This window comes from Zootermopsis nevadensis, unplaced genomic scaffold (assembly GCF_977971745.1).
Source record: "Zootermopsis nevadensis isolate Lab colony 2312 unplaced genomic scaffold, Znev_1.0 Znev_ptg000017l, whole genome shotgun sequence".
NCBI classification, from domain to species: Eukaryota; Metazoa; Arthropoda; class Insecta; order Blattodea; family Termopsidae; genus Zootermopsis; species Zootermopsis nevadensis.
Genome location: NW_028259149.1, coordinates 17,821,669 through 17,834,973, shown reverse-complemented (window position 1 = coordinate 17,834,973; position 13,305 = coordinate 17,821,669). Strand labels below are relative to the sequence as shown.

The following is a 13,305-nucleotide window of genomic DNA, read 5'->3' as shown; positions in this document are numbered from 1 at the left end:
TGGGACATCTTTAAACTTCTTTTAGCAATGTGTTACATTATCTGTTACTGTCTCGGCCCTGATAAATACTTGTTATGAACCAGTATGCCATGCCTCTGTATTTGATGCTGTTGGAGCATTTGACCCAGAGGACTGCTCTAATACCTGCTTATGGGTAGCAGACTGTATGGCAGTAAATCTGCCGTGAAGAACTCGGCCTTCATTTGTTACTTAGTCTGTCTTCAAGGATTTTATTTCAAGATTGCTTAAGACCTGAGAGACTTCTGATTATTATACTTCCAAGATAACCTTATCATAACATCATATTTCCTTTTGATTTAAATAAATGTATCTGCTCTTAATTTAATGGCCAGTGTCCATCAAAATTGATGGTACACGTGCGCCATTTATGTGTTGCTGAGAACACTGAAACAAAGTTCTGATGGTGATGACTCTGGTAGCAAGAAATGCAAGCAAGTCCATGGTGGTGTTTTTGTAGGGTCTGTATCTGACGGTACTCTGGGGTTATTTGTTCGGTTTTGTGTTGGATCATTTTTCAGGAAACACCTTCAGTTGCCGTGAAGATGTTTTCACATTTAATGTACTTTAAAAGAAGTGTGAATTTGTATTTCTGATATGATTTTAAAGGATAATGCTGCATTAAATTATGTTGAGTAGTAGATATTCATGCCGTTATTTTCATTCTAATTTTAGAATTAGAGGATGGTGGTGTTTATGCTCTTGATTTCCAAATTTCTAACATTAGAACCAATTTTTGTTTTTTCGCAGCATATTTTACTGATGCTGGAATTTTATGGTACGAGCAGCATCCAATATTCTTTAAAGCATTTTGGCATTAAACAATATCTCAAAAACGAATGTGGAAGAGAGGGTGGTTTTACGCACTGAACAGGAATCCGCATAAAAAATATATCGACGCAATTTCAACGACCCATTGCATCATACCAATCATGCTCCATACATATTGTATTTGGATTTAGACATACATTTGGCCATAGTGTGAAACAATAAATTTGCCTGTTGTTTTGTATGGGTGCGAAACATGGTCTCCCATTCTGAGGGAGGAAAATAGATTGCAGGTGTTTGAGAATAGGGTGTTGAGGAGGATATTTGGGCCTTGGAGAGAAGACGATGGGTTATGGAGAAAACTGCATAATGATGAATTTAAAAATTTGTACTATATGGTCAGGGTGATTCAGACAAGAAGAATGAGATGGTGCGCATAAGTGGGGCAAGAGGTGTGCAAAGGGTATTGGTCGAGAAGCCTGAGGGGAAGAGACTACTGGGGAGACCTAGATGTAGATGGGAGAATAATGTCAGGCGGGATCTATGGGAGATAGGAGTTGAAGGAGACTGTATTTTGTTGGCCCAGGACAGGGTCCGGTGGAGGGCATTGGTGAATTCGATGATGAACCTTCGGGCTCTCAAAGCTATCTAGATAGTTGGCCACAGCGTGTGCAGTGTTATTTCTATGTGACTCACGTACATTAAACTCCATATTATGGGTTGAAGTGTGCCACTGTTCATTCCAACATTGCAATCTCAAGAAATAAGCCCTTGATGAGGGTCAGGGCCAGTGAAAACTGAGTCACTTCAGCAGTGACTAATTTCACCACATTCCGTGACTTCTATTCAGGCATTGCCAACGTGTCGCATACTAGCCGCGCCCATACTGTTGTTAAACGTGCTTCTTCAAATTATACACATCTAGAGCATGGATTTCTTATGCACGGTGCATACCGTGAATTTATAAATCTGTTTGTATCGCCTCTTATTGTGTGACACTAAGATAATGTATTTTGTTTGTAACCTATACTCGGAAACATTATAGTTTATCTTGTTGGTACAGCGTCATTTGGGGCTGTCAAAGATGGCGCCGGTCATAGAAAATGTGGGGGTGAATGGGTTTTTGTCAAAAAAGAAGGAAGAAGCAGATAATAAAGAAAATTTATGGTATGTGTATTTACAGCAGCTAATAAAAACAAAATTTAAACTAATAGACACAATTGTTCGATGATTTTTACTTCTTGGCGGAAAGGAAGTCGCTAACAGTGCGCAATTCTTTTCTCGGTTATGATGTATACGCGATTTAGCATTATATATTGTATGTTTTCGCCTTATAATACGTTATGATTTTCCATAATTGGTGGCACATAATAATGCCACACATGTGTCATTTTCATTTAATACATTTTTTATATGCAATGTACACTGCTGTATTGATTTCATGTTGCCACTATGCATGTCGGTAAACTTTTTATTGATTACATAGATAATTGTGAATTGCGTAAATTTGTTTGATATCTGGAGTGTGTTATCATTAATAAGAAATTCATAAATTTTCATTGTGAAACCTATATCAATTTTTTATTTTTTCTCTTTCAGGTCAGCTATACTAGGAGATGTTCAGACAAGAGGGAATACAAAGTTGCCATCTTATAAATCTGTATTAGTGTTAGGCAAGTAGCTTTATTTTTTACAGAACAATATAAGAAAGCACTCACTGTGATCTCTAATACTCAGTAAAGCACAGATATTTCAGGATTCCTAACCTCATTTAATTAAGATGGCTGTCTTCTGGATTGTGTTCTATTTTCTCATACTAGGTGTTGAATGTACCACATGCACCATCACGTAATGAACAGACACATTTCACTTATGGGATGTGGTAATACCCTCTTTGGAAATATTGTGATGCCAGTCATACACTGGATCTTCTTCCCATGTTATCTGTATTTCTGTTGAGAGCTTTTTAGTTGAATTACCACTCTTAATCTAACAAGACAGGTGAAAGTCAATACTGATTTTCATAATTTGAAAGAAGATTGTAGGCCTCATTGCAAGGAAACTGTTTTTGTTTCATGGAAGACTTGTATAAATTATGCTTTAGCAAGTGTGATGCATAATCTGCATAGATGGATACTGGTGGAGTATGTGCAATATGTATGTTTGTTTTGCAGCTTTGGTTGCTTATCCCAAAGACTTACCTGTAACATAAGCTTGTGACTGATTGCTTATTAATGTTTTTTCTTTAAGATGTATCCTGTGTGTTTAATGATGGTTTAATGTAATATAGGTGATAATGAATCAGGGAAGACAACTTTAATAGCCAAACTTCAGGGTGTAGAGGACCCAAAGAAAGGATCGGGTTTGGAGTATGCTTACATAGATGTCCGTGATGAATACAGAGATGGTAAGTGATTTTAAAGTACTTTAACAACTGCCAAGGAAAATCAACTTATATACCAATCTGTATATCTTATGATGTTACATCTTTTACTCAAATATGTAATGTTTAAGAATGTTTCCTAAATAACATTTGGAGAGCACATGTTATTCTGTGTATAGAATTTGAATGAAGCTCACTGATACTTAGGGAATCATTGATATAATAAAACTTTTTAAGTGTGCACCATTGAAAGCATTGTCCAAGCTGCTTCAATTGCTCTTCCATTTAGCAGATATGATATGAATTTGATTTACAACACACATTTCTTGCCTAGACAGTAGCCAGACATCACACATGAAAATGAATACATTTAGTGTACCTGCAATCATAGAAAGGAAAACAGTCATACCTTTTTAAATAAATGGGAATTTTAAACAAAATGTATTGGCATGCCATTTGTCTAAATTGTGTGTTCCACTTGTATGGAACATTACAGGGCCTTAATCTCAATCTGTTCATGGCCAGTAAAGACCAACAGGTGTGATTTGTCGGTATCTGTTTGATCTGACAGCGTTCGTATGAGTCAAACATGTTATTAGCACATGTGTTTCATCTTCAGATCACACTCGACTCAGCGTCTGGGTCTTGGATGGAGATCCCTCTCATGCACATCTCTTGCGATTTGCACTGTCAGAGGAGAGTTTTCCACACACGCTTGTGATGTTTGTAGTTGCCATGACAACGCCTTGGGGAATTTTAGATCAGTTGCAGACGTGGGCTACTGTCTTGCAGGACCACATTGACAGGTTAAAAATCAACATAGATGATTTACAAGATGCCAGGCACAAGTGTAAGTAACCTTTCCTTGATGAAATGTTTGCAAAAAAGAGATTGATTTTTAGCCTGTGATGTTCATTTATGTATTTAAGTTTGTACTTTATTTTTTCTCATCTTCATCATAATTTCTAGATGTAAAGAAATGGCAAGATTATGTGGAACCTGGAGATGAATTGGAACAAGGATCCCCAATGAGGAGGACATCTCGAAATCTAGATGAAGAAGGTGGTGACATTCTGCCTTTAGGTGATGGTGTACTTACAAGGAACCTAGGATTAGATGTGGTTGTAGTTGTTACAAAGGTAAGAAGAACTTGTTTTTAATAAACCCTTATAGAAAAAAAATATATATATATCTGAAGTTTAAGCCAACTTTTTGTGCACAGAATCCTCTAGTAAGAAATTTATGTAAAGTGAAAAGTTGTCATATCAATGCAGAAAGTGTAATTGAAATCTGTTGTTGTTTCTAGACAGATTATATGTCAACGTTAGAGAAGGATTACGATTATCGTGATGAACATTTTGACTTTATGCAACAGTGGATTCGTCGGTTTTGCCTTCAGTATGGAGCAGCATTGTTTTATACATCAGCTAAAGAAGATAAGAACTGTGATCTGCTATACAAATACCTAACACACCGCATTTATGGGTTTCCCTTCCGTACGCCTGCGCTTGTTGTTGAGAAGGATGCTGTGTTGATGTAGGTATTGAAGGCATTCAGTTACTGAAGCTTTTGGAAACTCTGTCTCACAAATAGCCGTCGGTTTGTTACATTTCTGGGGATCCAAATGTACTGTTCATAATGTATGAATTTGGTTGTGGTCCATTTTGTAACATTCTGTATGTTGTGAAAGCCGTTGCATCTGAAAACCAAGTTGCATATCTTAAAAACCTATATTGCTAAAATAAGCAGTTAGTCAAGGCATCACCTCTAAATGTAAATGTACTTTTTAGATTTTATATGTTAATGTAATTGAGATTCATAAGCTGATTACTCTATAATGGCTCCATGTAGGTAACAAGTGCTGTAGAAATTAAGAACTGAACATTGTTGGCAGCAATGAGTAGAGCTTTTGGATTTGCCTGTGATGAAAAGAGTGTACTTTTAGGGTAAAAATCTGATATTATTATTAAAGTTAATTGATTATGTATGGATATAATTAAAAGGGCAAAAGGATTACCAACACACGCATCAAATACTCAATATTGTATTTTCAAAATTCTATTTTGCAATGCTATAATTGCTTAAAATTGAGAAACATCAGAAATATGAAAATAACGCTCAAAACAGCGTAGTAGCCACGTGACATTTGTGTGGAAGTAGTTACATCAGTAGAGTTCAACTTTTTTTACCTTTCCAAATTTATTCACACCTCTGCATAAAAAGTAAATATTTTACAAAAAGAAAATTATGATAACAAGTAAGATACAGTAGAATATCTTCACCCTTACAAGAAAAATTACCATCACCAAAAAACCCAATGATCATTAAAGGATTTGCCCACACTGCAGATAGGATGGTAACCTCATTTTTAAAAAGTTGTGAGTATTTTTATGTGAGGGGTTATGGTCTCTAAAAAGGACTGTATATAACAAAATTAAAAGGTCTGGATCTCCTTATTTTACTGTGTTAAAGTTTTGATGTAATATGTGGTCTTAGGAACTATTTACAACTGCTACCCAAAGTATTTCGACAGAATTCGATTTACAAATCTTGAAATATTCAGGAAATATGATTGTCCTTTGCAGTCCTTCTGGTTGGGATAACATGAAGAAAATTAGCATATTGTATGAGAATATGCAGAGCATGAAGCCAGATGACTATTATAGAGATGTTATAGTTCAGCCTGTTCTTAGAAAGGTAAGTGCATTGTTTTGATGGAAATATAATATGTTGTTTTAACGTATCTTCACTTTTAGGTTTCTTGAATTGTACAGATGTCTTCTAAATTCTTCTGTGTGACTGATCTTGTAAATTATTTGTATAGTTCAAGAAATGTATGCAGAGAAATCCCAACAAACTTCTAAAACAAAGTGAAATTTCAAAAATGTAAATATTTACTGGTATTAATTTGAAAAATTAAATAATGTATCAAGGGCTATAGCTGTATTCACCCTTTTTGGCCGCTGACCTTGCTGGGAGAGCCCAGTATGCGGACCACTCAATGAAGGAAGGAGGAGGAAGGGATACAATTAAGTTTACAACCTGATATTGTTGTCTTGTGATTATGATGTGTTAACAACATTCCACCTGTTTGTTGCAATCTCCTTTTTGGTCATTTATAACACCACCTATCACAACACTCAGACAAACCACCGATGTCTACCTCAAAGAAGGACAAAATGAAAGCCTGGCTATTGGGAAGAAACATTTTGTGACGTGTTGAAAGCTCAACTGTACGATTTAATAAAATTAAATGAGTCAAAGCACAAATGTTGCGTGATTGATCAGATTTTAGCAGAAAAGAACATACTGTGCCGAGACTTCCGCTGTACCATCCCAATTTAAACGCCATTGAACTTATTTGGGCAGATGTAAAATGGGTTGCAAGCAAGAACACAACATTTAAAATTAAGAACTTTGAGCAACTGTGTCTCCAGAGATTCAAAGAAATTGGGCAAGAGGAATGGGAATGTTGAAAAACTAGAACAGATTTATTATGAGCAAGAAGGCATAATCGAAGATAATGGAGTGGACAGCAGCATCGGCAGAGATGAATTCAGTGATATGTCAGAAAGTGAAGGTGTGTGAGGAGTGGAAGAATTGGAAGAGGACTGAAGAGTTGTGAAGAAGATAAAATTATCTAATACTTTGTGCAGTGTTAATTTTCTAGTGATGTAGTGTAGTGAAATTGACTTTCCTGTGATATATACCATGGTGATATTTTATTTCGAGTGTACTGTACGTGGCCTATTGCCATCCCTTCCAGCAAACTTCTGGTAAGTGACTCGCTCCAAGGTTCCAATTCAAAAAGCTCAGCGGCCAAAAACACTGAATCCAGCTATACACTGCTGTAATTGAAATCAAACTGTGTGCATTACTGTGCATACTCATTGTGCTTCAAAGTTGGTAACATTTGAATCAGCTTGTTCATTTCTTCACTTTGAATGTGCACATGCATGGGGAAAATCTGACATGAAAAATTCCAGGAAATGTAATATTTAAAAATTACCCTCCAATCCAGAATAATTATTGGAATTTGAGAATATGTCTCAAAAAATATTATTTTGGCATTTATATTGTGTAAAGCGTCCATGATTGTTTGACACTAGCTGCAGAGTATTTTACAGTATTTATAGTCAGATTTCAACCACTAATTTTTCATTAGTTATATTTGGAAAATATCAAGTTTATAGTATCCAGTGTCTTTAATGTTAACCTGTGATTTCTGCTGGAAATGGAAGCTTTGTTACTGACAGTCACCATTATCTTTGCAGCCTGTGACTCGAGAATCAGAAACTCAGGCGGAAGACGAGCAATCATTCCTGACAAGGCAGTTGCAACTTCTGCAGCAGGGTGCCCCAAGTTTGCGACAGGATTCTTCTCCAATGAGGACACCAGCTGGAGTACAAAAGACAGGGGACAGACGGACTAGTGGTTCTCCTGGCGTACAAGGGCAGCTCGGCTCTCCAAAAAAGGTTATGTACAGTTTCTTCTCTAATCACAAGGGAGTGGTTAGGTTGGTCATGCCAAAACCTCACTTGAAATTTTGCTCATCTACAGAGCCCATCTAGTAACGATTGTACACAAAATTTCAGCTGCTGATGCGCTGTGCAAGGGTGCGAAAAAATTGCTCAAAGTTGATCCCACTTCATATCTTCTTGGAGGCCACACAAGTTACATGACAGGTCTGGTAGAATGCCAGAGCAGTGAAGGTGATATGCTAGGCAGTCGTGTCCAGTTGTTAAGCGGAACTTTGCAACTGCTTCTTTTCTTGGCCTGTCTGGTATCATAAGGATATCCCTTTTCCAGGGTTTCCCATTTGATTTCAAGGGTGTGGGTCTCTTGAATAACTCTCTTGATGTATATTTTAGCTGTATGGTAGGATGTTGGATTCCATTTGACGTTTCCAGCGATACAGTTGATGTACGGACAGAACAAGGCGAAATCGATTTCGTACAGTAGCCAAGCTGTAACGCTTCTTGCCATCTCTGTTTAGACAGTACTGTACGGCCTGTTTTCTGTCCTCCATTTTAACACTCATCAGGTCTCTTCTATGGTCTAGGGTGGTAGCTTGAAAGTGATGACTGCTGGTCATCGCTTTTTGACCGACTGACTAGTACATCGCTATCAGGTGACTGATCAGGTTGTTCAGTACCTTCGTATTCATTGTCTAAAATGTCCGGTGTGTCAGTGGTTTCGATGAAATGATCTGGACAGAAATCTTGATTGTCCAAAATCTGCACAAGAAGGTCGCACATCTGCTGTTCTTCGAACGTGTTGTGTGGCCTGGCTGTAATACTGCGTCCTTCATAGACCTGGATTGTAAGTCGCTAAACGTCGACAGCGTTCCACATTGCAGTGAAATATCTGGTAATTACAATGTCATTAAAAACACCTCCTCTACAGTGCGCAAACAACAATGGTTAAGATTCTAGCTCCGCGGAGACTAATCTTTCACTGCCCTCTAAGCACCTGGCCCACGCCCTCCATTCCAATGTACCGGTGAATGCCGCACTGCTATCACGCGCATGCGCTGTGGCGCAAATTTGAAACATACATACCAACTTTGAGCAATTTTTTCGCACCCTTGCACAGCGCATTAACAGCTCAAATTTTGTCTACAATCGTTACTAGATGGGCTCTGTAGATGAGCAAAATTTCAGGTGAGGTTTCGGCATGACCAACCTAACCATTCCCTTGTCAGAAATGATTCTTAGTGGTTGGGGGGTTCACTGAAATGGTTTCTAGGGAGCTGTGTTTTACTGTAACTATGAGGGCATACTGAAAAGTAATGCTTCATAATTTGTTTTGTTCAGGAATAGATATTGAGGGAAAAACTGGCCCTTTTCATGAACATTATTTTGTTAAAGATATCCGTCTTCTGGGTTATTGCGCTGTGTAGTCTGGTCGATGTTAACCAACGTTTCAGAGGTCATACTGCCTCCATCATCAGGGCGATGAGTATGAAGATTTCTGTCTTCTGGGTTGTTGCGCTGTGTAGTCTGGTCGATGTTAACCAACGTTTCAGAGGTCATACTGCCTCCGTCATCAGGGCGATGAGACCAGACTACACAGCGCAATAACCCAGAAGACGGATATCTTCATACTCACCGCTGTGAGAACCTCAAGTCTTACATTATTTTGTTATTTTACATGATTACTTCTCACTGTATCCGTGTTGACAATTCACACACACACACACACTTTACTAGCGTTCAGGCAGTTTCAAGAGTCAATCACAATAGAACCAAGTATCTGGCTGATGGAACCTTATCTTACCACACTCTGCCACTGCATCCAGACAAGCTGTGGGGCCCAATGAGCCTCTTGTTTATTGGGTACCTTTGGTTCTCTCCGCAGCAGTAAAGTGGCCGGAGCATTAATTTCATTATGCACCTCCATATAGTGCTGAGGTTATGAGGCCATGGGGCTTTTCTAATAAATGTGTTTATTGCGCATGTGAAGAGATTACATTAGGAATTTGTATAAGTGTAACCTATGAGTTATCGTATTAGGTACGCATTTCTTGTCGTGACTGTGTACTGAATATTGCGGTACAACTTGTTAACAGATTGATGGAAGTAAACCGGGTGTGGCTGGTAGCGGAGAAGGAGTACTTGCAAACTTCTTCAATTCTCTTCTGCACAAGAAAACTGGAGCTGGATCTCCAGCACCGAAAATGTCAGGTGATGATAGTGGAATTGCCAAAACTTGAATAACTTGACCATTTGAGCACCAGGGTGTCTACAGTTCTTAAAGGTAAAGGAAAAGCCATGAAATAAAAAAATTATGTGTTGCCAGACATACAACTTTATGGTATGAGATATAAATGTACGATTTACATCAAAAGAACTAAAACTGTTTTATATCATGTATGATCTGGAGCTTTCACTGTGACTCGATATAATAAAGATCTATCAGGCTATCAGCTGTGTCATGTGGTTAAAAGGCAAAACAACCGACGTTTCGAGAACCACCTTTGTGCTTGTCTTCAGGGTATTGATGTGACTGGAGATCCAGTTTGTGTCATGTATGTACTTGTCTGAGCCCTGTGTTCATGGCTGCGTGCTAGTTAGTGGGGACTGGTTGGTGGAGTCAAGAGCTTTCTCTGTTGGCCCAGCTTTCTGACTGGATAGCGTGTTTATCACAGGATGCCAGGATTGGCTGAACATGAAACCACCATCTCTGTTGAAGTTTCGGGTGTTCAATGTTTTTGTGAAAATCGATATGAAATTCTTGTTTATAAGGCAGTAGACACCCTGAACCCCTGAAGATTGTTAAGTAGCCTTTTCTCAACGCAAGCCAGTTGAATGTTTAGTAGTTTGGTTTTTGTGAGTTTTTTAAATCTGCCCTGGTAAATGTTGAGTCCTCGAACTAGTAGGTTACATTTTATTCCCCCGTAGTGTAACAAGATCATATCAGAAAAATTTGTGTTGTATCACTTTATCTGTTCTTCCCACATCCTTTACGATTCATTATTCCCTGTTATCCTCTCATTCAACACTATTTAGTCTGATCTGCTGAAAAGCATTGCTAATTAAAGTATAAATAATTCAATATCTCTGTGTAGTGTAGATGATAGTAACATTTTGATTTTGAAGCAAAGTGACATCCCAAAGTCACTAGTATTTACAAGTACTCCAAGATACTCATCTGTAGAGCCTTTGCAGCTTGCTTCTGTATCATTAGAATAACATCATAGTTTGTTCATTGTCCCCCCCCCCCCCCAAAAGAAAAAAAAAATCTTTATGAATCAATAATTTTCACACCTTTGTACTGATAACTTTGATGTGCTGTATTCTTGGGAAAGCTGAATAAGTTATCCACCTAATGTGTGGAAATTCTTGCAGCTGACCTTGCAAATGAACGACCTCACACATCTGTAGACAAGGCAGTTATGCGCTCGGATGCAGCAGCTGAGCTGGACCGACTAACCCGAGGCAAGAAGTCATCTGTATCACCAGATCAGAGTTCATCAGATTGCTGAAACTCCGTGGTTACAAGTGGCTGGACCAAAATGTAATCTGGTAAACTAACCACTGGACAGGGTCAGCAGTGAAAAAAATTAAGAATGACCTGTGAGCCTGCATTAAGGCCACTTGCTTTATGTCTGAGAATATATTTTGGTTCTGGAAATATTTTAGGTTTGATTTATAAAATCCCTTGTACTTTTTCACTACCTACCCTTTCAAAATAACACATTAATGTGTCAATTTATAAATGGCTCTATTCTTTAATTGTATATATTTAATGCAACACATTCTACTAATGCATTACAGTGCATTTTGTGCTTCTTCTCCTTTTCCAATTAAATTATATAACTTATGTTAGAATTTTGTAACAATACAATGTAGCATTTGTAGAATGGGTAGGTGGAAGAATAGTTGAAGGATTTTTAGTCACCCAAAAAATAAGACTAGACATTGTTCTCTACAGTAACTGTGGCCTTAACTGAATTTGTGGCCGGCAGCTGTGCAATAGAAGCGCAACAGTATGTGCAAGCGCCTGCCCCTTGGTGTAATTAATTAAAGCTGCTAACTGATTCTCTTTGTGAATAATGCGTACCACAATTAAAATATTTTCTATTTATTTTTTTCATCCCTGTAATGTGACGGTGTTCTCAAGTAACAGATTACTCTGCACTTGGGCCTTGGCTTGTAGAGAATTCTCCTCATATCATACAGAGGAACAATATATTTATTGGCAGATAATATGATTCCAAAGAGACGCTAATATTGCTAATCTACTCTGTTTATTGTAGAAAGTGTGTAAGAGAGAGAATGTATGTGTGCAAGAATTATGTGAAAAGTGGAAATTAATTTTGTTTATTTTGCTGTACAGTTTAACACATGGCTTGTTAATTGAGTCTTATTATAGTTGTTTTAGGAGCAAGAAGTTTTAAACATTATTCAAATTGTTATAAAAATACAGTCTATGCAAATTTGAGCTGGAAGAGTCAAAAATTCTTTTTTTCTTTCTTCCTTTTTTTTTTTTTTTTAGGGTACTGGTTGAATGTGTATTTTTTGAAAATGGTTGTTCAAAGCACACATCAAATATATTCAGCCATTTGTTTGAATAATTAAATAATTTGAGATTTCTTCCTCTTCTGAAACTTATGAAAATGTGCAGCTACAGAACAGCATTTCTATCTTGTATTTTTTTTTTTTATACTAAACCTCTGTGCGTACTGCACCTGGAATTTCTAACGTCGCTTAATGTCGTACTATTTCTGCAACAGTTGTATCCCATCCAAATGTTATAGATATCTTGCTTTGCTGTAATAAAAAAATGAGAATTGTTAAAATAATTCCATATTGTAATTTCCGTATCTTGCGATTAACGCGTTTTCAACCTTGCAAGACAGTTGAGTATGTAACTTTAATACATGTTCATAGGATGAGGCAAAGTATTGAGGAATGGGCTTGTGAAGTTTGTGTCCTGTCAATAGTATGTTATTATTTATTGAAACATACTTTCGACAGAAATGGCTTCCTGTATAGGATGCAGATGTTATGTCTGATGCAGGTAGCTGTCCCTTCACCAGGTGCACAGTTAAAGGAAAATGAACAGCAAACTGTTTTTGTAAGATCAGCCTTTATTTCTGTGTGCCAGAATTGTGTAATCGCATCTCGTTGAAAAGTTTTACATGAGCTGATACATATATAACGGCCATTATTTATGGAAAAGCAGATATTATATCATTGTGAAAGCATTCTTATTTAATTTCTTTGAATAATGCCAGCTTATAAAACTATTTGTGGCAATGTTTCAGTTTATGTGAGATTAAAAAGGTGAGAGAAAACCTTCTGAAGTAGTTTGTATTTTTCATCATCAAACTTTGTTCTAACAGTTAATTTGGGTAGCAGATGTACACAGTATCATGAAGACAGAAATTAAAATTAAATTCTTTGAGACATCAATTTTTATGTACATTATTTCATTACCTTCATTGCATTAATGAAAGTTACTTTGTTGCTAGGCTATGAATGATAAAATTCTTTTGAGTTTTTCATCTGTGGGTTTGAGAATACAACGATCTCAGAGATTGATGACCCAGCCAGGTTCGAGACCTAGAATATTTGCCTTGGATCCTTCCTTTGGGTCAGCATAACATAATCAGGATCATTTTCCAGTAC

General features: G+C 37.3%; 1 protein-coding gene across 3 annotated transcripts; it reads left to right on the top strand.

Annotated features, from left to right (window-relative positions):
• Positions 1–1,457: 1,457 nt before the first annotated feature.
• Dlic (dynein light intermediate chain) lies at positions 1,458–13,089 on the top strand. 3 transcript variants are annotated; one of them, XM_022079060.2, is made up of 10 exons: positions 1,461–1,953; positions 2,386–2,459; positions 3,077–3,193; positions 3,789–4,019; positions 4,139–4,308; positions 4,476–4,705; positions 5,755–5,866; positions 7,444–7,644; positions 9,741–9,928; positions 11,020–11,158. In XM_022079060.2, exons 1-9 carry the CDS (start codon positions 1,871–1,873, stop codon positions 9,882–9,884), a joined length of 1,362 nt encoding a protein of 453 aa, XP_021934752.1. In that variant the 5' UTR covers positions 1,461–1,870; the 3' UTR covers positions 9,885–9,928; positions 11,020–11,158. The 3 variants fall into 3 exon arrangements, with proteins under 3 accessions (XP_021934753.1, XP_021934752.1, XP_021934751.1); XM_022079059.2 differs by having other exon boundaries at positions 1,465–1,953; positions 9,741–9,855; positions 11,020–13,089; XM_022079061.2 differs by lacking the exon at positions 3,789–4,019 and having other exon boundaries at positions 1,458–1,953; positions 9,741–9,855; positions 11,020–13,089.
• The last annotated feature ends 216 nt before the right edge of the window (positions 13,090–13,305 follow it).

Coding starts and splice junctions, on each gene's coding strand:
- Dlic (XM_022079059.2), top strand. CDS start 1,871: ATGGCGCCGGTCATAGAAAATGTGGGGGTGAATGGGTTTTTGTCAAAA. Junction 4,020..4,138: donor ACAAGATGCCAGGCACAAGT/GTAAGTAACCTT, acceptor CATAATTTCTAG/ATGTAAAGAAATGGCAAGAT. Junction 9,856..11,019: donor TCCAGCACCGAAAATGTCAG/GTGATGATAGTG, acceptor AAATTCTTGCAG/CTGACCTTGCAAATGAACGA.